This window comes from Dermochelys coriacea, chromosome 24 (assembly GCF_009764565.3).
Source record: "Dermochelys coriacea isolate rDerCor1 chromosome 24, rDerCor1.pri.v4, whole genome shotgun sequence".
In the NCBI taxonomy this organism is placed as follows: Eukaryota; Metazoa; Chordata; order Testudines; family Dermochelyidae; genus Dermochelys; species Dermochelys coriacea.
In genome coordinates, this window is record NC_050091.1 from 3118105 (window position 1) to 3144404 (window position 26300).

The 26300-nt window shown below is 48.2% G+C and overlaps 2 protein-coding genes across 8 annotated transcripts in view; one reads left to right on the plus strand and one right to left on the minus strand.

Moving 5' to 3' along the window:
* The window catches only part of LOC119847815 (natural killer cell receptor 2B4), a 31543-nt gene extending 19768 nt beyond the window's left edge, over positions 1-11775 (minus strand). Inside the window, exon 1 of one of the 7 annotated variants that reach the window (XR_006276948.1) lies at positions 11425-11773. Coding sequence is in view for 4 of the 7 variants with exons in the window: in XM_043502200.1 (XP_043358135.1) it covers positions 11425-11677 (253 nt within the window). In the remaining 3 variants the exon portion in view is untranslated. Of the gene's footprint in view, positions 1-473; positions 588-8678; positions 8925-11424 lie in introns of those variants that run through there. The other 6 variants (XR_006276947.1, XM_043502200.1, XM_043502199.1 and 3 more) reach the window with 6 other exon arrangements.
* Positions 11724-22161, plus strand: LOC122457412 (natural killer cell receptor 2B4-like). The gene is made up of 4 exons (XM_043502208.1): positions 11724-12286; positions 17250-17659; positions 21419-21737; positions 21828-22161. The coding sequence occupies exons 2-4, from the start codon at positions 17602-17604 to the stop codon at positions 22144-22146; spliced, it is 696 nt and encodes a 231-aa protein (XP_043358143.1). The 5' UTR covers positions 11724-12286; positions 17250-17601; the 3' UTR covers positions 22147-22161.
* Positions 22162-26300: the final 4139 nt, after the last annotated feature.

Sequence of the window (26300 nt, forward strand, 5' to 3'; positions counted from 1 at the left end):
CCCTCTTCCAGCAGTGCCCACCAAGGTGCAGGGCAGAAGCTGCTGTGGCTGGTGCGAGGACAGCGCCGTTGTTACAGACGCTTTCCTCCTAGACCCACGCCCCAGGGTGCAGGCAGCCACAGCAGGACACAGAGGGTCTGAGTCTCATTCACACCGAGGCCCCTTTATGCTGCCTGAGAGCGTAAATAAGATTCTGGTCTTCAGGGCTCAGTCCTCAGTTGTGCTCAGTTTCTATTTGGCTCAGCTGTGGGGGTGGGTGGGTACATGGGACCCTTCCACGCCGCTTATCTTGGGCATCCCAGAGACTGGAACGGTCCTTAGCATAACTTAGACCAGCTTCAGGGCTGCTCTAACTTACCCTGTGCCACCAAGCATCTGTTGGAGCTTTGTGGGCTCTGCCCCACCCCCTCCTGCACCTGGCATGCCCCTTTCCCGGTCCTCCCTGACACACTCCTTACACTGGCTTTACTCACCCAAGACTTCCCCTGAAAGAGGAAGAACACTCAGCTGCCAGTTTCCAGCAGACTCATGGTGGCTTAGTCGCATAGAGGACTGAGCCTCCCGTACAGCAGCCTAGCAAGGGGTCTACGTGGAAGTGAGATCTCACTTCAGCCCACAAGACCCAGGGCTGGCCACTGTACAGCAAATCACACACTTAGCCACTGCCTCGAACCGGCCGGGCTTAGAATAACACTGTGGTCTGTGCTAACACCTTTGTGCGTCTTCTGCTCAGCAGACAGCCTGAGCTGCATTTAGCTCACAAGTTGAGAGTTTCCCTGAGACAGCATGCTCCAAACCAGAGCGGAGTCAGTGTTAGCTTTAACACTAGGGTTGCCAGTTGGGGTTGAAGGTATTCCTGGGGTTGGACATTTTTCTTGAAGGTTTCACCATATGACAATCTTTAAATAAAGATTAATCTTGAATTCCTGGAGACTCCAGGACAATCCTATTGGCAGCCCCCGCCCTCTCTTCCCCACACACTTTTACATAAATAGCCACAAGGAGAAGGTTGAATTACATGAACACAATCAAAAGAAAGAAGCTAGAATAAGTTTTGTTCCATGCTCAGTACAACACCACAACTTAGGTTTACTCTTTAAGAAACTGAATATTGTAATAAATAAGAACCTGTTTTTCATACAGGGCTTTTCATTCATTGATCTCAAAGCACTTTGCAAAAGTGGGTCAGCGTCATTATCTTCATTTTACAGGTGGGGAAACTGAGGCATTGAGCAGGGAAGCGACTGACACTATGTATCGTTGTGGAGCTGGGAACAGAACTTGGAAGGGGGGAAGTGGGGCAGATCCCCAGCTGGTGTCAATCAGAAAACACAGCCGCATTGCAAGCAATGGAGCTATGTCAGTTTACACCAGATGAAGATCTGCTCTCACTCGCTCCCACTCCACAGCCCTATCCATGGATACCACACAGCTATGGGCCTGTTGCTCATTTACCCTAAGGCCCCTTTACTCCCCTCTACCAGAGTAAAGCAGCCTTAAAATGAGAGCAACTGTAATTTACATCTACTTAGGGCCCCTTTAACATGTCCAGCGTGATTTAAAGAGACCTTCATGAAAATGAAACTCGGGCCCTACATATTTAGCTCTTTTAACCTCTCCTCACAAATGAGTTTTTCTGGCCCCTGGATAATTTGTGCTGCTTGTCTGTGAATTCCCTTCATTTTGTAAACTCTCCAGTACTGAATGATCCAACACTGAACCGTTTTCAGAGTAGCAGCCGTGTTAGTCTGTATTCGCAAAAAGAAAAGGAGTACTTGTGGCACCTTAGAGACTAACAAATTTATTAGAGCATAAGCTTTCGTGAGCTACAGCTCACTTCATCGGATGCATTTCACTGAACCGCACATTCTAGCAACCGAGAAACACACAATCACCTCTCCATTCCATGACCTGATACTTCTGCATGTGCATCCCCAAAGCACATCAGCTTGCTTGCCCCTTGCTGCGCCTATCTCATTCACTGCTCATGAGTCTTGTGACACTGGCAGACCAGGTGCCAGCTCATGCCAAGGCCCCTAGGCCTCCCTGAACGCTGACAAATGCATCGCAGGAAACTTGCCTGCCTCACCTGTGTGTTAATGTTATTACCATCGATAGCAGAGTCAGAAGAATGTGTCCAGACTTTATGGAATGCTTGTAGGAATCTGCATGTATTAATCCTACTTATAATATCCACCTCCCATGCCATAAGGTGATGTTCAATGTTTGCTCTGTAACTCTAAGTTTGCTGAGACTGTAGATCCCCCACAGTCAGGAGAGAAACAATATTAAGTGTGAACTGCTCGTTTACCACAAGCAGGGTTCTCTCCTCCCCACCACCACAAGGTCTACAGACACCAGACAAACCACTGTGGATAAAAGCCTTTGTTGATTTTGCTTCCCCCACACCCCTGAAGAGGAGACATGTGCAAGCCCACACGTCCCATCACAGTTTGAATGCTGGGGGAAGGGAGTAAAAATGCCTGTTTAGAAGAAATTGATCTTTTTATGCTGTCTGGACTCTGAGCGGCAAAGATTCCTGTACATAAATGAGAGATGTGCTGAGCTGCTTGGCTTGGGTTAGCCCTAAAGGACATACAAGTTTGCTTATTGCAGACACTTCTATTACCCTTTGTGTATGTTCATCTGCTTTAGCCTTGTCAATAACTCTCATTTCTTTTTCCTAGTTAGCAAACCTTTAGTTAGGTTGTTACAGGATTGGTTACAAGCGTTGTCTTTGGGCTGACCTAGGGTAAGTGACTGGTCATTACCTGAATATTGCTGTGATTTTTAGTGTAAGAGACCAGACCACCCATCACAGAGGCAGGTCTGCCTGTGTGGTAAGATAGTTCAGAGTGCCCAAGGGGACTGTCTGTGGCTCCCTATTAAGATTGGGGCCTGAGGAGTTGACAAGTGTTACTTGGGTTGGTGAAATCTAAGTATAGAACCCACAACCAGTTGGCGTTTGTGCCCTGGTTCTTTACAGTCTGCCCTGAAGTTAGCATTGACGGTCGTGAGCCACTCCAGACAGCATGACAAATATCACCTGTGGGTTTCTTTCAGCCAATACAGCTTTCCAGAGTCCTCTTTCCACTGCAGAAGAGAGATGTATTTCAGTCCTATGGGTCCTATCCCATGTCAGATTCTGCTCGAACCCAGTACTCAGGTGGCATTTTCCTGACTGCAGGGAGTCACTCCGGAGGAGCAGAGGTCAACACTAATGGAGATCAATACAGGATTTGTGCCATTTACTAAGAAAAAAATACCCACTGGAGAAAGGGGATAGACAAGACTGGGAGCTTTCAGGGGCAGGGTCTGTCTTTTTTAAAAATCTTTTCATACAGCACAATGGGGCCCCAATCCTGCAGGTTTCAGAGGACCTAAATAGCTCACTGCCTGGAATTGAACTAGAATACTTTGACAAATGTGCTAAGACAGGGTAACTCGCAGTGAAAGACGGGGTAACTCACAGCATTGCCAGTTCTTGGAATTTTTTATGAAACTCATGATAGTTAGTGTTTTCCTTCAAGCCCTAGCTCCCAGAATCATGTGATTAGGTGAGAATCCCCCCTTCCAGTTTGCAAAAAATAGAAGTTTCTAGCAGAGTTGATTGGGAATTTTGCGACAAGACATTTTCCCATTAAAAAAAAATGTCACTTTGTCAAATCCATTCTGTTCATGGGAAAGTGACGGTTTTGACAAATTTCTCAATTTGAAAAAGTAAGTTTTTTACATTGTTGCACCCTATTTTGACAAAACGAAACATTTCGGTTTCCTGGTTCGAAAAAACTTTTTGTTTCAAAACTTAAGGTAATTATAGTATAAAAATTGGTCAAAATTGAAAATAAAACATTTAAAACGTATCAGAACAAAGCATTCTGATTGACCCAAACCAACTTTCTTGTTTTGGTTTGCTGTTTGCAAAAACTTTCAAGATTTTGACTTTTTGCCATGGGTTGAATTTGGCAAATAGTTTTGGTGAAAAAAGGGGGAAAAAATTGAAAGCGTCAAATTGGTTCATTGAGGCATTTTCAAAATGAAATTTACCTAGATTTTCTCTTTCTTTTTTTTTAAAGAGCAAAACACCCAAAAACTAAACACAACGGGAAAAAATATTTTGTTTTGCATCAACCCATAAGAACATAAGAATGGCCCTACTGGGTCAGACCAAAGGTCCATCTAGCCCAGTATCCTATCTTCTGACAGTGGCCCATGCCAGGTGCCCCAGAGGGAATGAACAGAACAGGCAATCATCAAGTGATCCATTCCCAGCTTCTGGCAAACAGAAGCTAGGGACATCATCCCTGCCCATCCTGGCTAACAGCCCCCATGAATTTATCTAGTTCTTTTTTTAACCCTGTTATGGTCTTGGCCTTCACAACATCCTCTGGCAAAGAGTTCCACAGGTTGACTGTGTGTTGGGTGAAGAAATACTTCCTTTTATTTGTTTTAAACCTGCTGCCTATTAATTTCATTTTGTGACCCTTAGTTCTTGTGTTATGAGAAGGAGTAAACAACACTTCCTTATCTAGTTTCTCTACACCAGTCATGATTTTATAGACCTCAATCATACCTAGAATCATAGACTTTAAGGCAAGAAGGGACCATTATGATCATCTAGTCTGACCTCCTCACAACTCAGGCCACAGAATCTCACCCACCTACTCCTGTAACAAACCCCTAACCTATGTCTGAGCTATTGAAGTCCTCAGATCATGGTTTAAAGACTTCAAGGTACAAAGAATCCTGCAGCAAGTGATCCATGCCCCACGCTGCAGAGGAAGGTGAAAACCCCCCAGGGCCTCTGCCAATCTGCGCGGGAGGAAAATTCCTTCCCAACCCCAAATATGGCGATCAGCTAGACCCTGAGCATGTGGGCAAGACTCACCAGCCAGACACCCAGGAAAGAATTCTCTGTAGTAACTCAGATCCCACCCCATCTAACATCCCATCACAGGCCATTGGGCATATTTACCGCTAATAGTCAAAGATCAATTAATTGCCACAATTAGGCTATCCCATCATACCATCCCCTCCACAAACTTATCAAGCTTAGTCTTGAAGCCAGATATGACTTTTGCCCCCACTGCTCCCCTTGCAAGGCCATTCCAGAACTTCACTCCTCCGACGGTTAGAAACCTTCGTCTAATTTCAAGTCTAAACTTCCTGATGGCCAATTTATATCCATTTGTTCTTGTGTCCACATTGGTACTGAGTTTAAATAATTCCTCTCCCTCCCTGGTATTTATCCCTCTGATTTATTTATAGAGAGCAATCATATCTCCCCTCAGCCTTCTTTTGTTTAGGCTAAACAAGCCAAGCTCTTTGAGTCTCCTTTCATAAGACAGGTTTTCCATTCCCCAGATCATCCTAATAGCCCTTCCCTGTACCTTGTCCAGTTTGAATTCATCCTTCTTAAACATGGGAGACCAGAACTGCACACAATATTCCAGATGAGGTCTCACCAGTGCCTTGTATAATGGTACTAATACTCCTTATCTCCACTGGAAATACCTCGCCTGATGCATCCCAAGACTGCATTACCTTTCTTCACGGCCATATCACATTGGCAGCTCATAGTCATCCTGTGAACAACCAATACTCCAAGGTCCTTCTCCTCCTCTGTTACTTCCAAGTGATGTGCCCCAGCTTATAATAAAAATTCTTGTTATTAATCCCTAAATGCATGACCTTGCACATTTCACTATTAAATTTCATCCTATTACTATTACTCCAGTTTACAAGGTCATCCAGATCTTCCTGTATGATCCTCCCGGTCCTTCTCTGTATTGGCAATACCTCCCAGCTTTGTGTCATCTGCAAAGTTTGTTAGCACATTCCCACTTTTTGTTCCAAGGTCAGTAATAAAAAGATTAAATAAGATTGGTCCCAAAACCGATCCCTGAGGAACTCTACTAGTAACCTCCTTCCAGTCTGACAGTTCACCTTTCAGTATGACCTGTTGTAGTCTTTAACCAGTTCCTTATCCACCTTTCAATTTTCATATTGATCCCCATCTTTTCCAGTTTAGCTAATAATTCCCCATGTGGAACCGTATCAAATGCCTAATTGAAAGCAAGGTAAATTAGATCCACTGCGTTTCCTTTGTCTAAAAAATCTGTTACCTTCTCAAAGAAGGAGATCAGATTGGTTTGGAATGATCTACCTTTTGTAAAACCATGTTGTATTTTGTCCCAATTACCATTGACCTCAAGTTCCTTAACTACTTTCACCTTCAAATTTTTTTCCAAGACCTTGCATACTACAGATAGCAAACTAACAGGCCTGTAGTTACCCGGATCACTTTTTTTTCCCTTTCTTAAAAATAGGAACTATGTTAGCAATTCTCCAGTCATATGGTATAACCCCTGAGTTTATAGATGGATTAAAAATACTTGCTAATGGGCTTGCAGTTTCATGTACCTTCCCTTAGCCATCTCTTTGCCAAGCTGAAAAGTCTCAGTCTTATTAATCTCTCCTTGTACGGCAGCCGTTCCGTACCCCTCATCATTTTTGTTGTGCTTTTTTGAACCTTTTCCAATTCCAGTCTATCTTTTTTGAGATGGGGCGACCACATCTGCACACACTATTTAAGATGTGGGCGTACCAAGGATTTATATAGAGCAGGGATCGGCAAGCTTTGGCACGGGGCCCGTCAAGGAAATCCGCTGGCGAGCCGGGCCTGTTTGTTTACCTGCAGCGTCTGAAGGTTCGGCTGATCGCAGCTCCCACTGGCCGCGTTCGCCGCTCTCCAACTGCCCAGCTATGAAGGCAGTGCCACCACCACCACCTGCAGCAAGTGGCAGTATCGCGACCCTCCCTACAATAAACTGGCGACCTTCCCATAACCCCATTTTGGGTCAGGATCCCTACAGTTACACCACCATGAAATTTCAGATTTAAATATCTGAAATCATGAATTTTACGTTTTAAAAAAATCCTATGACTGTGAAGTTGACCACAATGGACCGTGAATTTGGTAGGGCCCTATCTATGGGAAGAATCAGTGAGATTCAGACCCAGGCTGGATGTGACGATCTGCAGAGTTGAAGATGATGCTTAGGTTACAGGCCTGAATGACAGGGGGGAATGGCTGCTATCCACAATGACTAGCTATCAAGAGAGGGATAGCTCAGTGGTTTGAGCATTGGCCTGCTAAACCCAGGGTTGTGAGTTCAATCCTTGAGGGGGCCATTTAGGGATCTGGGCCAAAATTGGGAATTGGTCCTGCTCTGAGCAGGGGATTGGACTAGATGACCTCCTGAGGTCCCTTCCAACCCTGAGATTCTATTCTAAGACTGAGAAAGGAAGGAAGGGGAAGATTAATTTCTTCAACTCCACTGTACCCCTGGATTTAAAGGGATATTCCCAATTGTTAGACACGACAATCTGAGACCCTCTTTGCAGCCACTTTAAGAAACCTTCTTGTACGGTCCACAATTCTATTGATCTTTGTTAGTAAGGAAACCCAATACTAACGACATTTAGTTGGTTGGGATTCTTGTTAACACCCTAGATATATTAGCTGCATATCTCCAGGTTGAATATTTATCTTCTGCCCAAATTTCACAGGGGAGACCAGGGTTTCTCAAATTGAGGGTCCTGACCCAAAAGGGAGTTGCAGGGGAGGGTCGCAAGATTATTTTAGGGGGGTCACAGTATTGACCCACCCTTACTTCTGCGCTGCCTTCAGAGCTGGGCAGACAGAAAGTGATGGCGGCTGACCAAGGCCCCAGCTCCGAAGGGAGCAGCACTGAAGGGAGGGGGGCAATACCCTACTGTGCCATCCCTACTTCTGCACTGCTGCTGGCGGCAGCGCTGCCTTCAGAGCTGGGCTCCTGGCCAGGAACTGCAGCTTTCCAGCTGCCCGGCTCTGAAGGCAGCGCCGCCACGAGCAGCAGCACAGACGTCAGGGTAGCAGTACCGCAACCCCCCCCCCCACAATAACCTTGTGACCCCCAAAAACTCCTTTTTGAGTCAGGACCCCTACAATTACAACACCGTGAAATTTCAGATTTAAATAGGTGAAATCATCAAATTTAATTTTTTTTTAAATCTTATGACCGTGAAATTGACCAAAATTGACTGTGAATTTGGTAGGGCCCTACCCATGGGGCCATCCTAACCCAACCCGTTGCTGTTTAATTGCAACTTGTGTGATGGTGTGAACAGCCAGGCCAATGGGAATTCAGTTTTCAAGTAAGGTTCTGTTCTAATCTTTTGCCAGATCCTCTGTTAATCCTGATTGCTTCCATAAGGACTCATCACCTGAGGAAGGGCTGCCTTGCCAGGCTATAGTTAACCTTTTCCAATCATGGCTTTTTCGAAATATGTCCTGTTTCTGGAACTGAACAGTTCTTTTTTAGATTTATTTCTCCTCCCTCCCCCCATCACACACACACACTCATATACACACCAGATTAAAGACAGTGAGTTAGATCCTCAGCTGGTGTAAATTGGCATCGCACTGCTGGCTTCAATGGATTAACAGCTGCTGAGGATCACATCCAGCCTGATTCGCTTCTCATTGAAACCAGTGTGAATCGGGAACAACCCCTGTGAAGTCAGACTAGTGCAAAACTGGTGGAAATGAGAGGAGAATTGAGCCCCCGTGCCCTGTATATGTATAGTACGTACAATATGTATAGTAGGTACCATATGTAATGGACACAACTAACCATTATAACCGCAAGATCTTGTCTTTGCAGTCTTGCTCCCCTTCCTCTATTATCCTGTTCTTCTCCCTTGTGTTGTGTCTAATATTTTAAGGGCCAGATCCTCAGCGGGTGTCAGTAGACACAGCTCCATGGAAATCCCTCAGGTGATTTCAGTTGGGCCCAGCTGAGGTTCTCCACTTTAGTAACTAAACTCGTTGGCTCAGAGAAGGTAAGGCATTTTGATTTGTCTGCACAGCCCCAAAGAATGCACCCTGGTGCAGAAAAAAGCATAGTAATAGACACACATTACAGAGACACTGGGCTGAATTCTACTCCTATTTACACTGATAGAAAAGGAGGACTTGTGGCACCTTAGAGACTAACAAATTTATTTGAGCATAAGCTTTTGTGAGCTACAGCTCACTTCATCGGCTCACGAAAGCTTATGCTCAAATAAATTTGTTAATCTCTAAGGTGCCACAAGTACTCTTTTTCTTTTTGTGAATACAGACTAACATGGCTGCTACTCTGAAACCTGTCATTATTTACACTGATGTAAATCCAATGCACGGAGTCACTTCACCATTCACACTGGTGTTACTGGGAGAAGAAATTGGCTGACAGGGTGTTGTTTAAACCACATCTGTTCACTCGAATCATTTGCCAAATCCTCTGTTAATCCAGGCCCTGATCCAATGGAAGGACTATCGAACAGGCTTCCACAGAACTGATTCAGCAGAGGTAATGCAAGCTCCCCCCATGTTCCCCCACAGACCTGCCCTAAAGGGATCAGCCTGAAGGACTGAGAGGGATGGTGGAGTTTGCTGGCTCTCTTTGGTCTCTCTACAAGGACTGGGGCACAACCCTGTGATGTGGACTCTGAGAAGTGGGCTGAGAGCATTTCCTATGGTGCAGCCCACCAAGCAGCTTCCAGCTGATGATACCTGTCTGTCATTACAGACCTGCACCGGATCTGAACCAGGGAAAGGTTCTGCGATCCCATACCAGCCGGCTACACCACCCAGTCTTCAGAGATCAGTCCACTTTGGAGTCATGCCTGCAGCCTATCTTTTGCCAGCCCACCCACCCAAATCACCCCAGAGTATAAAGCACTGGCCGCATCTTGCTGTTGAAGTAAATAGGCATTATCCCAGATGGGTAAACAGTGCCCTAGGAGCCTACAGACAGCCTCGTTTCAAGGGGGAGCTAGAACACAAGGCAGAATTTTCCAAAAATGTTGCAACACAAATAGACTCAGGGTAACATTTTCCAAAGCACTCAAGTGAGTTAGGAACCTAGGTCCCATTTTCAAAAATGACTTTAGGCACTTAGGGTCATATCTCCAATATATTTAGGTACCTAAAGATACAGCTAGGTACCACAATGACTTTGAAAATCCCCCTAGGCATCCAATTCCCATAAGTGCTGAGGTGCCCTAGTGGGATTTTCAAAAGCACCTAAGTGCCTAAGTGAGTTAGGTGCCAGGGTGATTTTGAAAATTCTTCTAGGCACCTCTCTGCATCTTTAGGCACCTAAACAGCTTTGAAAATCTGGTCCTTATGTCTTATTGAAAGCCAGTGGGATTTAGGTGCTTTTGAAAACGTTCCCCTCAGTGGCCATGACACAAAATAGTGTGCAGAGCCCCAGGTGAGCTTACAGCATGATACGAATCAGCCTGAATTTTATGAGTGAGGGGCTATCCCTGGTGTCTCCGTTTGTGGGTGCCCGACTCGAGACCCCTCAAAGGGAGCTGGGTTTCAGAGGATGCTTGCTCTGGACAGATCCCTTGAAGGCTCTTGAAATTAAAACATCCCAATCACTCGTCACTTGGGAAGATTTAGGCCAGTGACTTTATCACCAGCGTTGTCCCCAGAGTTTAAGAAAGTTGTTCTGTCTGTGCAATTCAAGTCGGTTATTCCACTGCAGAGCTGTTTCAGCGGTGTGAAAACCCAAGCGCAAACAACTTGCCAAACTCAACTCGCAGTTTCGAATGAACCTGGGTGCACCTTCTGATTAGCTGCTGTTTTCAAACATTCAGGCAGCTGTTTTTCTATATACGTGTTTGCAAATGGTGCATTTCAGGCCTACGGCAGAGCTTAGCTAAACCAAGAAGCCAGATTCTCCCCGCGTGTAAATCGGCATCATTCCACTGACGTAAATACAGCTATGCTGATTTACCCCACCTGAGGACACACTTCTGGAATTGTTATAGATGTATAATAGATTCTCTCTCTATCACCCTTGAGAATGGGGTTAAAGTCAATGCCCACAATTTGCTCTTTGCCCAGCTGCTGCTCTGTAATTATCCCCATGGTTCATTGTAGCGCTATAAAGAAAATTAAGATGCAAAGGGCCAGTTTTTTGCTTGCACTCCCATTCCCTTTGCACTGCTCCACCATCAAGCTAAAAGACCAGACCCTTTTCCCCCTTACTGTCCATTTCCCCCTCTCCTGCTCTGGGGCTGAGGGAGGGGAGCCATGTCTTTGGCCCTTGACTGTTCTGCTGAGATGCCAACACGGGAGATAACCAGACCCAGCTTCAGTGGCTGTTTTGTGCCAAGGAGGCTTGTCCGTTTGGGACTGAGGACCCCCCCCCCAAAGCTTATTGCATGGCCACCAAGCTGGCAGCCTCAAGGTGAAGAGTTCTGCAGCCTACAACTGAGCTCGAGCCATGTAGTCCCCACTCCAGTCTGTTGCACAGACTTGGTGACATGACTGGTGAGTTAACAGGGTTCCCTCGAACCTGTTGTAAAATTAACACTGCATACCTCCACCATGTACCATAGAGAAAAGCAGCAGGCACAAGGAGAGCCTCATGATCTGGTTCCAGAAGAGAGAATCAGCTGCACCGGTCGTTGTTAATAGCTGGAATATTTCATGTTGCCCTCCCTGCTCTTGACACCCCAAGATGACAGAGGAAGCAAATTTCTGACAGTGAGTGACAGTAAAGAGACTCCTTCGAGACTGTTGGTCACCAATTTCCTCTGCTCCGTGTGGTTTCTCTGCAGCGAGCCCTGTCATTTCACAACAGAACAGTGACCGCTCTTCTCACAAAAGCCTACGTACCATATCCTCCCGGCTTCCTTTAAGAGGCCCCAGCACACAGCCTGGAAACCAAACCAAGCAGTGCTGTTTGCAAGCGCTTTGCTGCTCGCCGCTTCCAATCCAGGCAGAGTTTGCAAGAGAAGTGACTAAAAAAAGCTCCGGGAGCAGCAATGGGGAAGAACTAGTTCCAGTAGGAGGGGAGATGTGACTTGCGAAGAGTTGGGGAAGAAAGCACTTCCCATTGTAACAGGGTTTTTCAGTTGCAAACCCCAAAATACTTTACCAAGAAAGCTCCTTTAATGTATTTATTGCAGTTTTTACTTCCCTGTAATAGAAGAGTGTGATACTCTGGGCTCCCATAACTATCTTAAAATACACATATCATTTATAAACAGACCAAAGATCAAATGATATAACCCAGTGACAGCATAGGTAATAACATGAAATTAATTTACCTGCCCAGAATCTCCACCACTGCTAGCGATCCCTCATCCTCTTATGGGCAAGATAGGTCTTCCAGCGTGGTTTGAAGGCTGATAAATTCAGGCTATTATAGACCCGGTTTCCAAAGGCTCAGGGCCCAAGGTAAGTAGCATTTTCTTATTTTACAGATGGGGAAACTGAGGCACAGAGACAGGCAGTGGCTTGACCCAACACACTCAGCGGGTCCATGGCAGAGCCGGGAACAGAACCCAGGAGTCCCAAATCCCATTCAGCCGGCCCATGCTACCACCTACCAAACCCCGACCGAATGAGAATTCATTCTGTTGCCCCTGATGGAGAATGTTTTGGAGCAAGAGTGTGTAGAGCAGAGCGGGGCCTTTCACCTCCAGTGGCACCATCGTTTCAGTCCCCCGCAGAGGCCCCGATCCCGAAAAGACTTACGCACACACTGAACTTTACGTATGGCAGGGAGGAGGATTTTAGCTGGTGCAGAGTGTCATAGCTCAGTGATTTCACTCTGCACCAGCCTCTGCACGGAGCTCAGTGCACTGCAATGAGACTGCTCACATGCATACAATTAAGCCCATGCAGCCGGTTTTACTGGGCTGGGTCCCGGACCCCTGATGTCAATGGCCGAGTTCCCATTCACTTCAGTAGGGCAGGAGCAGGCCTTTAGTGACTATTCCAGGCATCCCATTCCCTGATCAACCCCCATCGCCTGTTTAGGCAGATTCAAGTGTCCTCAACCCCTCCCCCAATTTTTATACAGCTAATATTCTCACTTTAAAAAAAAAAGTCTGAGTTTTTTCCCCATGCAGTTTCACACTTCTTGTGATGATCACACCTGCTCACTGTGTGCTGGACCACAGGGGAAAATAGACTGGAGAAAGGAAGTATAAAGCCACAATGGGTGGGATTTTCCCCACCACAGCATATGCCTGCTGGTCAGTGTCTCTCTGCATCCTACAGGCCAAACCATGCAAGATGTAGGGCCCTGTGTCTGAAGGGGCTATAAACTAGACCCATTCCCTTGCTGACATTCATAACCCCATTTAGCACTTACTTAACACCTCCTCCTGTGTCCGGGACTGCCACTTACAGGCAGGGGTGAAAGTAACTTAGCGGACTTATGGGTACTCAGGTCCCGGGCAAGATTGGGGGACGGCTCTGGGCTGCCCCTTTTGCCCCCCGCCCATGAGCAGCCCTGCCGGTACAGTTGGCTGTGTACCGACGGGCACTTTCTTACCAGTACACCATACCGACTTACTTTCACCTCTGCTTACAGGACAAGGCAACAGAGGACGTGCATTAAATCAGGGATGGGGGCTATTTAAAGGGCTCCAAGTAAGTTACATATGCACTTAGCCTCCCTTACACATCAGTAGATCGGGGTCTGTAGATGTGGGAGAGACTAAGGGCTCCATCCTGTAAAGGGGATGAGCCCTCTGGCCCCAGTCCAGCAAGCCCCCTAACCAAATGCCTAACCTTATGCACTGAAGTCAGTGGGTCACTCAGTCAGGTTTGTGGGATGTTCATGCTACCTTTTCCATTGATAAACTGAGACTTCCTTCTCCAGGGCTAACGAACACCTCTCCCTGGTTTTAAATTCCAGGCTATTGACATGTTCCCATTTTATCCCACACTTCCCTGACAACCTCTGCAATCCGTTAACCCTTCAACCACCACCTGGCTCCTGGTATTTGTGGACCATCAGGTCGCAAAGTAATGGAAATGGCTGCAATTGCAGAGGGCTCAGTCCTGTTACAACTAGCTAAGAGGCCAAAGACCCATGGAGAAGTCACGGGGAAGTTCTCACTGGATTCGGCAGAGGAATTTTGGCTTCTGACTTTCGCAAGGAGGGAAGGTGCGCGCTTACAAACCCTCGCTTTACCAGCAGAGTCGCTTTCACCCAGAGACTCTCTCATGGCTGATTGGTCCTTTTAAGGAGTCATTCAGCACCTTCTATTTCCTCTACATTGACAATGGATCAGGCCATGATGACATTACAGAGTTCTGTGTCTCTGCGTTTGGTGAGCATTGAGGATTACAGTCCTTTTTAGCAAAAAGAAAAGGAGGACTTGTGGCACCTTAGAGACTAACAAATTTATTTGAGCATAAGCTTTCGTGAGCTACAGCTCACTTCATCGGATGCATCCGATGTATTCCTTTTCTTTTTGCGAATACAGATTAACACGGCTGCTACTCTGAAACCTGTCCTTTTTAGGATTGTCTACACATGAAAGTTCATTTGGAATAAGATAGGGTGTGAATTTAAAGCACATTAGTTTAATGCACTTCCTAAATGGATTAAGATAATCAGGAATAAGACACTCTAATTCTAGAATAAGAGCAGCCATATGTGGAGTTAATCAGGAACAGCTATTCCAGAATAAATTACCATGTAGACAAGCTTCTCCGGTGAAGAGCAAATGCTAGGGCGATCTTTGGCACCATCCAACATTGGCTCTCTAGATACTGACTGGCTGTAGGGGCACTCCGTGTTGATGGTGGGGGTGGGGGACAAGACAGAGAACAGAGCACCCTCTGCGGGTTCGACTCACCCAAGGAAGTGAATGTTGCTCCCAAGCTCTGTGTACAGCCTGTGAAGAAAGGGCTCAGGCAGCAGCTGTCATCGGACTTGGTGGTTTACACTGACGCTAGCAAAACTCCATGGTTTCACTGCTGCATTTTTAGCAATCAGTAAATCTGTCGTGTTCTCACCAAGGATTTCTGTTTCGTGGGGAGAGGGCGTGGTCCTGTCTAAGGATCCCAGGGCACTTTGCTACAGTCAAGGTGTTAGCCTGGTGATGTCCTGGGTGAATTACATTGATGCCCTGAATTCCCCTCCAGTTTAACTGGATGCAGTGGATATTTCCTCCACTCTAAACACTATTTACTGGTGCAGAGTGGCCATTAAACAACTGGCCCATTCCACCCCAGAGGATGCTCCATTTCCATGGGGAGCAAAATGCCAACAAACTTAGAAAAGTATGTTGGGATCGTATGTCTGCAGTGGCCCCTCTGCATACCAGTCACGAGAGAGGAAATCAGACTACCAATGAAAACACTACAGTGGGGCAGATGAGGAAAATGAAGCATCCAGAAATCCATGGAAGTGTTTTAGGGTATGTGAACCCAGCTGGGGTGATACTAGCCAGCCCACCTCATGGATCAGGGAAGGGCTGTGAACAGCCATTTAGAAAAGCCATTTCTACTAGCACAAACCAGAGCCCAGAGACACAAGCAAACCACTCACCCAGTGATGGGTGTAACCAGTGGAAGGGGGGAGGCGGGGGAGAGAGGAAGGTGCAGGGGCCCATTGGGAATTGGTTCCCTTTACTTTACTCTGCTGTCCTCTTAATGCTACTCCAAATGCTCTCCCTGCCGGTGGACATTCAGATGAGCTTAGATTTCCATGCTGACCGACTCTCACTGACCAGGCTGGGGGGGAATTGGGGAAGACACATTTTTACCATGGAGCAGGGACTTAGGGAAACTTAACTGGAAAGGGGAGAAGCAAGAGAGGGCCTGTGGGGGGAGGAGCCAGGCAGAGAGCAAGGGGACACAGGAAAAAAAACAGGGATGGGAGGATACAGGGATACCAAGGAGGGGGAGGACCACAGAGGGAGGAAGGGCACGGGAAGGATCTTTGGCAGTGGGGGAGTTATGCAAATGAGGTGATGCATAGTCAGCAAATATGCAAATCAGCTTGTTACATCATTTGTGTGGAGGGTCCTGGTTTCTGAGCGTGCAGCTCTAGCAGCTCTGGGGTGGAGGTCGGCCTGCTGTGCCCTGCCAGCCCGGGGGCTGCTCTGAGCTGGACTGATTTGCTAGGTTGGCACCAGCTGCTAACGGCCCCTGCAGCTTCAGACCTGCAGCCGTGGCAGCTCGTTCCGATCGCATCAGTGGAGCGGGGCTGGGAGCGGTCAGCGAGCAGGGAGACCTGCAAGGGGAAGCCAGGGGCTGGCCACATGGGCCCAGGCTCGGTCAGCGTCCTGCTGGTCATCTTGGGCATTAGCTCTTTCAGCCTTCGGGGCACCTTCTGCCGGCGGGTGTCTCGCCTGCCGCTGGCCCAGTGTCCCTCCTGGACCCCACTGCCCTTTACCTCGGGGTTCTGCCCCGCAGTACCCCCACACTCTGGATCTCCCCTCCCAGGGGAACCCCCAACCCTCTAAACCCACCTTGCCTCAGTGGCTACTGCCCGTCATCATCTAGCCCCCGCTCACCGGGGCAGACTGCAGTGTAATGGCCACTCGTCACTGACAAGGGGGTTAGGCCCTGCTGCCTTTGCCTATTCCCCGGCTGTATCTCTGCAGCCCTATTGCCCAGCCCTGCTCCAGTTCAGGGGCCCTCCTCCCAGGCAGCTAGCCCTTCTCCCTCCAGGGCTAGAGTGAGGCTTCTCTCCTGCTCCCAGCCCCCAGCCCTCTTCTCAGGGCCAGCTGGGCCCTAACTGAGCTGGCCACAGCTGGGGCTGCTTTTAACCCCTGCTCTCCGGGTGTGGGGCAGCCGCCCCACTACACGACCCAACATGGAGGATTTGGTCACGTGACTAGAAGGGCAGTTGGAGTGTTTCCACGGTCAGTGGTGGCACCCGTGGTAAACAAGGACCAGTTCGGACCGGATTGACCCGGGGATTCTACGGGGCTTGGCCCCAGAGAACCTATCTAAGGCCAGCAGTTACCTCACTTAGGGGCTGCTCATCCTGAGGTCCTGAGCACCCCTCAGAAGGGTGACAGTGTCTGTTATACGTCCCTTCTACTCCACGTGGGACTAGTTGGGGCCTTGGCTTCAGGCCACACATTCACTGAGTTACTGTCCCTGTAAAGCAAATGAGTTTCAGTTCATGTTTGTGCATCTTCCCACTCCCATTATGTACCTCAGTTTCCCCTACATCAACACACCTTGTTTGGTTTATAGACATCTGCTTCCATTTGCATTATCCCCGCATAGGGAGGGAAGGGAGGTTACATAATGGAGGGTGGCTGCCAACCCGCCGACAGACGCTGGTGTGGCAGTAGACGACGGTGAGCTCAGATATTGTTAGGGGGCTCCCTGCTGCCCTTTCATTTTGTATTTCTTGTACCTGACACAGCTCTCGTGACAGGCTCTGCGATGAAACAGACAGAACCATCAAAGGCAGAAGGAGCCGTGTCGGTTTCAGACCCACCTGCCATCCCTCAGCCCTGAGCAAGGCCAGGAAGAGGAGCCTTCCCCAACCCAGCGCCCTGGGCTGCTTTGAGCTCCCTGCGCAGGTTACCACAAAAGGAAAGAGCATCTCCAGGGGAAGTTGAAGAGCTGTGGAGCGGGTCATTTCTCTGCAGGCCCTCGGCACCATCACGGATCGGCCACTCAGCCAGACTCTGCCGGCCATCCAGCTCTGGCTCTGGGTCTGTTCGGTCAGGACAACCGTTATCTGGACTGGCAGCCACCCGCTCTGCCTGCCCCTTGCTGTCAGGATGGAGGGGGCTCTACGGCCTTCTTGTCTCTTGCTTCTGCTGGTTTTACAGCGTGGCGGTGAGTGATCTGTCTGAATTCGAGAGCAAGAAACCACCAGTGACAGCATCAACTGTGCTTGGGTCCCCATCATCCCCTCCAGCAGCTGCAGGATAGACCAGTGGGAATCTGCCCAGACCCTGAAGAGTCCAGGGTGGCTGGGAGAGGGGTAGGCAGACCCTGAAGAGTCCTGGGTTTGGGGTGCGCATCCCCCAGTAGCAGGGGGCAGAGATGACATTGGGAGGGAAAGAGATGGAGGGGGGATTGGGATAACGAAAGGAGAAGCACAGAACAATGGGGGTCTCTGGGGCAGGGAGACAGGAGGACTTGGGGGAGGGAAAAAGAGGAGTCAGGGGCACAGTGTTGGGGGGAGGACAGAGAGGGACTCCAGCAAGGTGAACATGTTGCAGCAGGGGATGCACTGAGCCCTTGTCCCTAGGGGTAGCAGGGTGGTGGGCAAGGGCAGGGTTATCACTGCTCTCCTGGTGGCTGCAGGTGGCTACTCAGGAGGGTCCGCATGGATTAGTGCTTCCCGATGCCTGCTCCCCACCCCCTGCACAGGGACTGCCGGGGGCCAATGACGCTGTGAGCGTGACCTGCAAACAGAGCCGCAGCAGGGCCACTAAACTACACAGGCCACTGGAGCGGGACAGAGAAAGAGAGAGCCCAGCTCAGGAGGGGAGGGTGGAGGGGTTGGAAGCTGAATGGCTGATGCGACTCACCGGTGAGAGTAATGGGGCTGAGATGGCACGGACTGATTCTCTCAGTCGATACAAGTGACAGCTGAGATGTTCCAAGCCCGCTGGGGAATGGAGCCCCAGAAAGGGCTGATCTTCCATTGCCCTGGGTATGAAATGTCCCCGGTTCGCAATGGCAGCATTTCACACTCGCTTTGCACTGGGGGAAATAGCCCTGCAAGGTGCAGAGTGATGGAGAATCAGGCCCAGAATCTTCTCAGCCTGTTTATTTTTGCTTCTGCCCATGTACGCCCTGGCCCCAGACGTTATCACTGGTGGGGATGCTGAAAAACACAGAAACGTTGTTCCAGATACTGCCAGCAACTACCAGGCCTAGGAAGGGCCCAAGCTCCCCTCTCCTGCCTACTTAAGGGCTACGGAGAGGTTGGGGCAGGATCCTGAGATGCTAGTTACATTTCTCAGCCCTTTGAGGTTCCCATCACATCAGGAACCCGGCTGCTAAAGCGCCTGGCAGATCATTTGCTACGGGGAGACATTGACAAGAATAAAGAAAAGGAGGACTTGTGGCACCTTAGAGACTAACAAATTTATTAGAGCATAAGCTTTCGTGAGCTACAGCTCACTTCATCGGATGCATAGCTCACGAAAGCTTATGCTCTAATAAATTTGTTAGTCTCTAAGGTGCCACAAGTACTCCTTTTCTTTTTGCGAATACAGACTAACACGGCTGCTACTCTGAAAATTGACAAGAATATTTCTGTGCCTGCAGTCATTCCCCCTGCTAGAGTGTTTGCAGCAAGACCCAAGGTTCCCAAGGACCCTGAGGCTGAGAGAGAGAGAGAGAAAGAGAGAGGTGTGCTTGGAGACAGTCAGACACAATCAGCCATTCAAGGGGTTGTGATAAGATCGTCAGTCGCCTTGGAGTCTGTGCAGAAAAACCTCTGTTTTTTCCACCAAATGCATCCGATGAAGTGAGCTGTAGCTCACGAAAGCTTATGCTCTAATAAATTTGTTAGTCTCTAAGGTGCCACAAGTCCTCCTTTTCTTTTTGCGAATACAGACTAACACGGCTGCTACTCTGAAACCTTTAAAAGCTTGTAAGCGTCTCTCGCTCAGTGCGGGTCTTTGTCCCCATCTAGTGGTGACACCACAAAGAAGCATAAGAGCCTCCTACTGCTCCCTGGTCTCTCTCCCCCACGTCTGATCTGCAGCCAGAGCCCTGAGTGGGGCCCCGAGGAACTGCTGCAACATAGTTATTATAATACATAATAATAATTAACAATAATTTCATACGTTTATCAAATTACAACTAGACCTGATTAAAAAAAAGTTTGCAGAAATTTCAGCAAATTTGAAAACTTGACCATTCAATTTTTCTCCCATCACATTTTTGTGGATGTGCCACGGAATTCATTAAATGAATGAATTTACATTAATTTAAATTATGTCTGTACCTCAAGAGATGATTTACTTTTATTTTTATTTTGTAATTTTGGAAAGTGTTTTCTTTCCAGAGAGAAATCCCATTTTGACATGTTGAGGAAAAAAAGAATGAAAATGAAGGAAAAAAAAAGTTCACAGAACCACCAACGCACTCGACAGTTTTGCTTAATATTTTCTGTGTCAAAATTTCCAAAAATTGTATTTTTTTTTTAAATATTCAGGTTTTTTGGAAAAAGGCCAAGGTTCCTGCTAGAATTGGTTTGTCATTTTGGGGAAATATCTAAAATAATTATATTTCTTGTCCCCATTGAATAAATATTCTCCTAATTAAAAAGAATATTGAAAGAAAAAATCAAAAACTGAATACTAATAAGAATAGGTTTCAGAGTAGCAGCCGTGTTAGTCTGTATTCGCAAAAAGAAAAGGAGTACTTGTGGCACCTTAGAGACTAACAAATTTATTAGAGCATAAGCTTTCGTGAGCTACAACTCACTTCATCGGATGCATCCGATGCATCCGATGCATCGGATGCATCTAAGGTGCCACAAGTACTCCTTTTCTTTTTAATAAGAATAGTTTCAGATCAGTCAAGATGAAGTTGGAGCTGGAAGACATGGAACTGGAGAAAAATGAAATGATGGTTTACATAGTTCCGAGGGGAAACAGACTATGCTTAACAAATACTGCCATGCTTCCATGAGGATTGGAAAACACTTGTTATTAATGAAATTGAGGATTCCCAGACCCAAAGTCAAGAAATTCATCGATAATTTCCCCAAGAACAATGTCTCATCCATACTGCAAATATTGGCTCACATTCTGCTCACATTTACACCAACATAAACATGAAATGGTTCATTGAAGGGTTACTCCAGATTTACATCAGAGTGTAAATGGGAGCAAGATTTGGCCCATCATGAATAATAAGGTAAATAACAAATATAATCATTAAAAACACTTTGGTTTGGAAGAAAAGTACGTTCCCTCTGGAAATCTTAACTTTGAATTTTCTGGGCCTGAGGCTCAGTCACACGAAGGGCCCACCATGTGAAAGGACCTAAAAATGGGTGCAAATTACTGGTAGACACATTGCAGATTAGAATTAAGGCCCATTAGTCTAATATTTAAATACAGAGCTGCACCTGGCCAATAAAGTACCTTAAGTCTCCTGGTGCCAGTCCAGTGCTTCCTAGAGTTCTATTCCTGACTGGGTGACCATTTTTTGCCTCAGTTTCCCCATCTGAAAGATAGAAAGATGGCTCTTTTAGCTTCTTTGTAAATTGTTTTGAGAGTTACTGATAACAGGGGATATACGAGCGCTAGGGATTATTAATTTAATTCCAGCTATGGCACAATTCCGAGAGCGTGACACGGTATCTGAATACAGATGTCCCTTCTCACCCCAGAAGGGGTTGCCTCATGTCAGGTTTGTGGGAGGCTCATAGCACCTGTGCCACGTTTGTTCTGTGGATAAACAGAGCCCTCCTTCTCCAGGCCTATCTACCCAGCGCCTCTGAGCAACTCTACATTCACCTGAAACCAGGCTAAGAATGGTCTTGTTTTAGCCCATGTTTTACTGATGAGCTCAGGAAACAGTTAACCCTTCACTCACCTGCTCCTTGTATTTTTGAATCCCCAGGATGTAAAGAAATGGAAGTGGCTGCAATTGCAGGGGATTCTGTCCAGTTACAACCAGTGAAATTGCCGGAGCCTTGGGCAGGAATCACCTGGAAGGTCACACTAGACTCAGCAGAGACGTATCGGATTGTAACATTTAATAAAGGGGAACCCCCTGACCTTGGGTCATCCCCACATTTTATCAACACAGTCGCTTTCCACCCTGAGAACCTCTCACTGCAGATCGATCCCGTTAAGAAGTCAGACAGTGGCCTCTATACCTTGGAAGTTGACCCTGGAGGAGGCCGAGTTAACATCACAAAGTTCCATGTCTCTGTGTTTGATGAGTAGCAAAGATCACGTTTTTCCCTAGTGTGTGTCACTGACGGCAACCGCCTTCCTCAGCATCTCTCACCAGGGTCTCTCCTTTCAGACCGAGTCTGGCAGCCAAACCTCACGGTGCTCTCTGCCCACCAGGAGCTCGGCCAGTGCTACGTTACCCTGTCCTGCTCGGTGCCTGGCGCTGAAAGAGTCACCTTCAGCTGGTCCCAAGGCACGTCCCGGATCCCATCTGACAGGGACCATCAGCTCCTTGGGCACCAATCCCTGCTGCACGTAGTGATTAATGCAGACAGCAGTGACGCCATCTACCGATGTAATGCTAGTAACCGAGCCAGCTGGGATGCAGACACCGTAGATGTCAAACCGTTGTGCGACTCCCCAGCCACAGGTAGATATTCCTCAGTATAAACAAACTTGAAGCCTGATTCGCATTTTCCTTCAGGCCGCTTTGTTTTCCTTCAGCAGCATAGCTAGGGAGTTCATTTCCTTAGGTGAGTTGTCCTCCGCAGGGGTGCTCTGTTCTCTGTCCAGTCCCGCACTCCCATCATCAGCACTGGGTGCCCTACAGCCCGTCAGTATCTTCAGAGCCGGTGCCAAGAAGAGCCAATGCTAGGGTTTTTAAGGGTTAATGCAACTATCCCCCAAGACTGGGCTCCTCTTGTCCACCACCAGCCGCTCTCCCTTTTCATCCTGTCCTGCCCATCTCTGGTTAGGACGTGAGTCGCTGCCATCATGGTGACCATGGCCCCCAAGGCCAGGAGCAGAAGAATCCCCTTCACGGCGCAGTAGGACAGCGAGGGGCCTGGAAATGAACAGACGCGATGGCAGGGGGTGGAGGAGGAGGTTTGGGCACAGACAGGTCCATCCATCGGAATTGGGGCTGCGGGTTTATCACGGGGGCAAACGTTTCATGGATACCAGGGCTCTGTGTCCGTGACTTTCTAGGTGGGCCACTGGCCTGGTGAGGAGGAGAAGCGCGGTGGGGTGGGTGGGTGTTGGAGCCCTGCCCTCGCTCCGCAATGGGGGCTCCTGTCCCATGGGGCTGGGCTCAAGTCCTGGGCATGGTGACCTGGTGCCCGGGCTTGCAGCACAGCTCCGGTTTGGCACAGTCATGACACAGGGGTGGCCAGACCAAATCTGAGCCAGTGGCATCGCGACCCAGCACATGGGGCTGCAACGCCCAGAACAGGAAGTTGGGCCCAGCCCCACAGAACAGGAGCTGCCTCTGTGGGGTGTGTGTGGGGCAGGCTCACTCTCCAGGAGCAGGTAGCTGCGAAGGAGGAAGGAAGGACAAAGATGCTGGGCCTCTGATTTTGGGGGACCCCCTCTGAGTTTGGGGTGGGGAGACTTTACTCACCATTTCCTCCAAACCCATGATTTCTACTGAACTTACCACGACTGCGTGATGACGTTTTGATACCATGCCGTAAGAAAATTGCAGCTGTAGCCACAGTTCTCTGGCCCTATCTCCATAGTATCTGCACCTCACTGTCTTCAGTGTATCCTTCCTCCCAGCACCCCTGGGATGATGTCACTTGTCATGGGTCTGTAAAGCGCCTAGCACCGGGGGCTCTTGATCCAGACTGGGGCTCCCAGGCCCTACGGCAGAAACAACCCCGCCAGCTCCATTTTACAGCTAGAGAACTGAGGCACTGAGAGATGAAGGCCCAGACCCTCAAAGGTATATAGGCTCCTGACATCCAGTGGGAGTTAGGAGCCTAAATAGCTTTGAGGATCTGGGCCCAAGGGACTTGCCCAGGAGAACATAGCAAGTAAGATCAGGGAAGCAAACACATGTCTCCCAAAGCCCAGTGAACCAGCCTTCCTCTGAGCCTGAGCTGGGAGCTGAGAAGGAATCGTAAGTTTCCTTGGGTGAAACAGGCAGGGTGGGGATGCTCAGAGGATCTCACTGGAAGCAGGAGACCCCATCAGGAGCTGTGTCAAACCCCGGGGTAATTTCCAGCTCTGACGAATGCAGAAATCTACAGGCTGAATCCAGAGCCTCTTCCTCCAACTTTACTCGGGCAAAAATATGACTGACAAATATATTAATAAATACATAACAACTGGAAACAGAACTGGCTCCCACTTTAAGGCCCTCTTATGCTGCTAGAGGAAAACAAAGTGGCCTGAAGGAAAATGCTCCCTAGCTCTGCGTATGGCCCGTGAAGAAAAGTATCCGGCAGCAGCTGTCACCAGGCTCGGTGGTTTACGGAGACGCTGGCACAGCTCTGTGGCTTTCACGGCTGCATTTTTAGCAATTGGTAAATCTGTTGTATTCTCACCGAGGATTTCTGTTTCAAGGGTGTGACATACCCCACGTTTCCCCCTGTACCCACATAGTCACCACTGTTATAGGAGGACGATAGGTTTTGTTGAGCATTACTGTCCTGTTGAAATGCATGCAGCCTCGCCGTGTATGAAGTTATGAGATTTTGCAGTAGGTTGGTTACTGAAATATATTGGGAGTCAGGGAAACCCCTTAGAACAGCTCCTCAGAGATATCAGAAGAGGGATCAACACCCAGCCAGGCGTTAAGCAACCATCCCCAGCTATTCTACAGCAGGGGAGTTGTAAACAAAGACAGTGGCTGGGGTACATACACTATAGGGCAGCCTAACCCCATGACACAGCATGGATTTTTCAAGGACCCGGAGACCTATAAATGAGGGACAGTGACATCACCCCGGGCGGAGTCTCTCCTCCTGCATCTTGACACCTGGCAGAAATTTCATTGGGAGGACAAAGAGAAATCTCCTAGAACTGGGGGAGGGGAGGGACCAAACAAGAAAACTTTTGAGTTAGTATAAACTCTGAACTGTAACCTACCTGCAGGGTGAGAAAAAGTGTTTGATTCCAATCTTGCTTAGCCTGATAAAGTTCAGGATTTAGGATGCCTGTTTACTTTGTATTTCTTATGTAACCAACTCTGACCTTTACGTCTACCATGTATAATCACTTCAAATCTCTCTCTTTAGTTAATAAACTTATTTTGATGTTTAATCTAAACCAGCCTGTTTGTCTTAAGTGTTTGGGGGATCTGCTCAGATTGCAGAGGCTGGGGCATGTCCGTTACCCTTTGACGGAGTAGTGAACTCATTAATGAATTTGTATTGATCAAGAAGGTCTTGAGCAGTGTAAGATGCACATTTCTGGGGTGCAAGGCTGTGGGAATTTGCTGGGGTCTCCCTGTATGCAGTTCAGGAGTGGCTTGGGAGAGCCTCCAGGTAACTTTGCTGGGTGTTTCTCTGCACGGTGATGGCTGATGAACAGAGCCTGGAGGGGTTTGCTATTCACTGGCAGAGCAGTGTAAGAGACAGCCTGGGCAGGAAAGTTATAGGGGGCACAGGGGTTCCACAGTCTGGATTATACCCCGGAGCACATCACAATGGGCAGAGCGTGCAGTTCTGCTATTTAGTGCTGTTGGTCCTGCCTAAGGATCCCAGGGCACTTTGCTACAGTCGAGCTGTTAGACCTGGTGCTAAATCCAAGTGTTGGTGAATTACACTGGTGCCCTGCATTCCCCTCCAGCTTAATTAGACGCAATGGAGACTGCCTTGCCCATAAACACTGTTTACTGGTGCAGAGTAGCCGCTAAACAGCTGGCCCATTCCACCCCAGAGGAGGCCGTATTTCCATGTTGGCATTTCACTCGCCAAACTTAGAAAAGCACCGTGGGATTGCATGGCTTTTTAGAATGCCTGCGGTGGCCCCTTTGCACCCAGTCGTGAGAGAGGAAATCAGCCCACAAATGAAAAGGCTACAGGTGGCTGAGTGGGAAATCGGAGCATCCAGCACCGCATGAAAGTGTTTTACCCCTACGCCAGGCTGTCGCACGCACCTGGGGTGATACTAGCCAGGCTGCCTCATGGATCAGGGAGGGGCTGTGAACAGCCATTTAGAAAAGCCATTTCTACCAGCACAAACCAGAGCTCAGAGACACCAGTGAACCATTGACCCAGGGGTGGGTGCAACCAGTGGGTATGGAGGGGAAAGGGTCACAAATGGGAACAGTTTCCCTTTACTCTACTCTCCTAACGCTGTCCCCTTAATGCAACTCTCAACATTCACTCGTGGCCCCTACACGAACAATAATACCTGCCCTTCTAAGTAGATCTCCAAATGCTTTACAAAGAGGGTCAGTATCATTTCCCCCATTTTATAGATGGGGAAACTGAGGCGGGGGAGGGGAAGTGACTTATTCATGATCACCTAGATGCCAAGCCAGGAATCAAACCCAAGTCTCCTAGTCCAGTGCTCTAACCACTAGGCAATGCTGCCTCCCTTCTACAATAGGAGACTTCCGTCCTGTACCCTGTGCTCAGTCAGGATTTTCCCTGCAAAGTTCATGACACGTGTTTGCCCCAGCACTAAACCAGGCTCCCTGTCCGCAAAGCTGCCATTGCAACAGTACTGTGCCTTTCCTGGGTTGTGAATGACCTGACCTGTTACAGCTGGAGCTGGTTGAATTTTTCCCATCAGAATGGGCTCGGATTAGGTTTGGGTTCTTTTAGCATAGAAAATTGGGGGTTAGGCCAAATGCAAACGTTCACAGGAAGCGG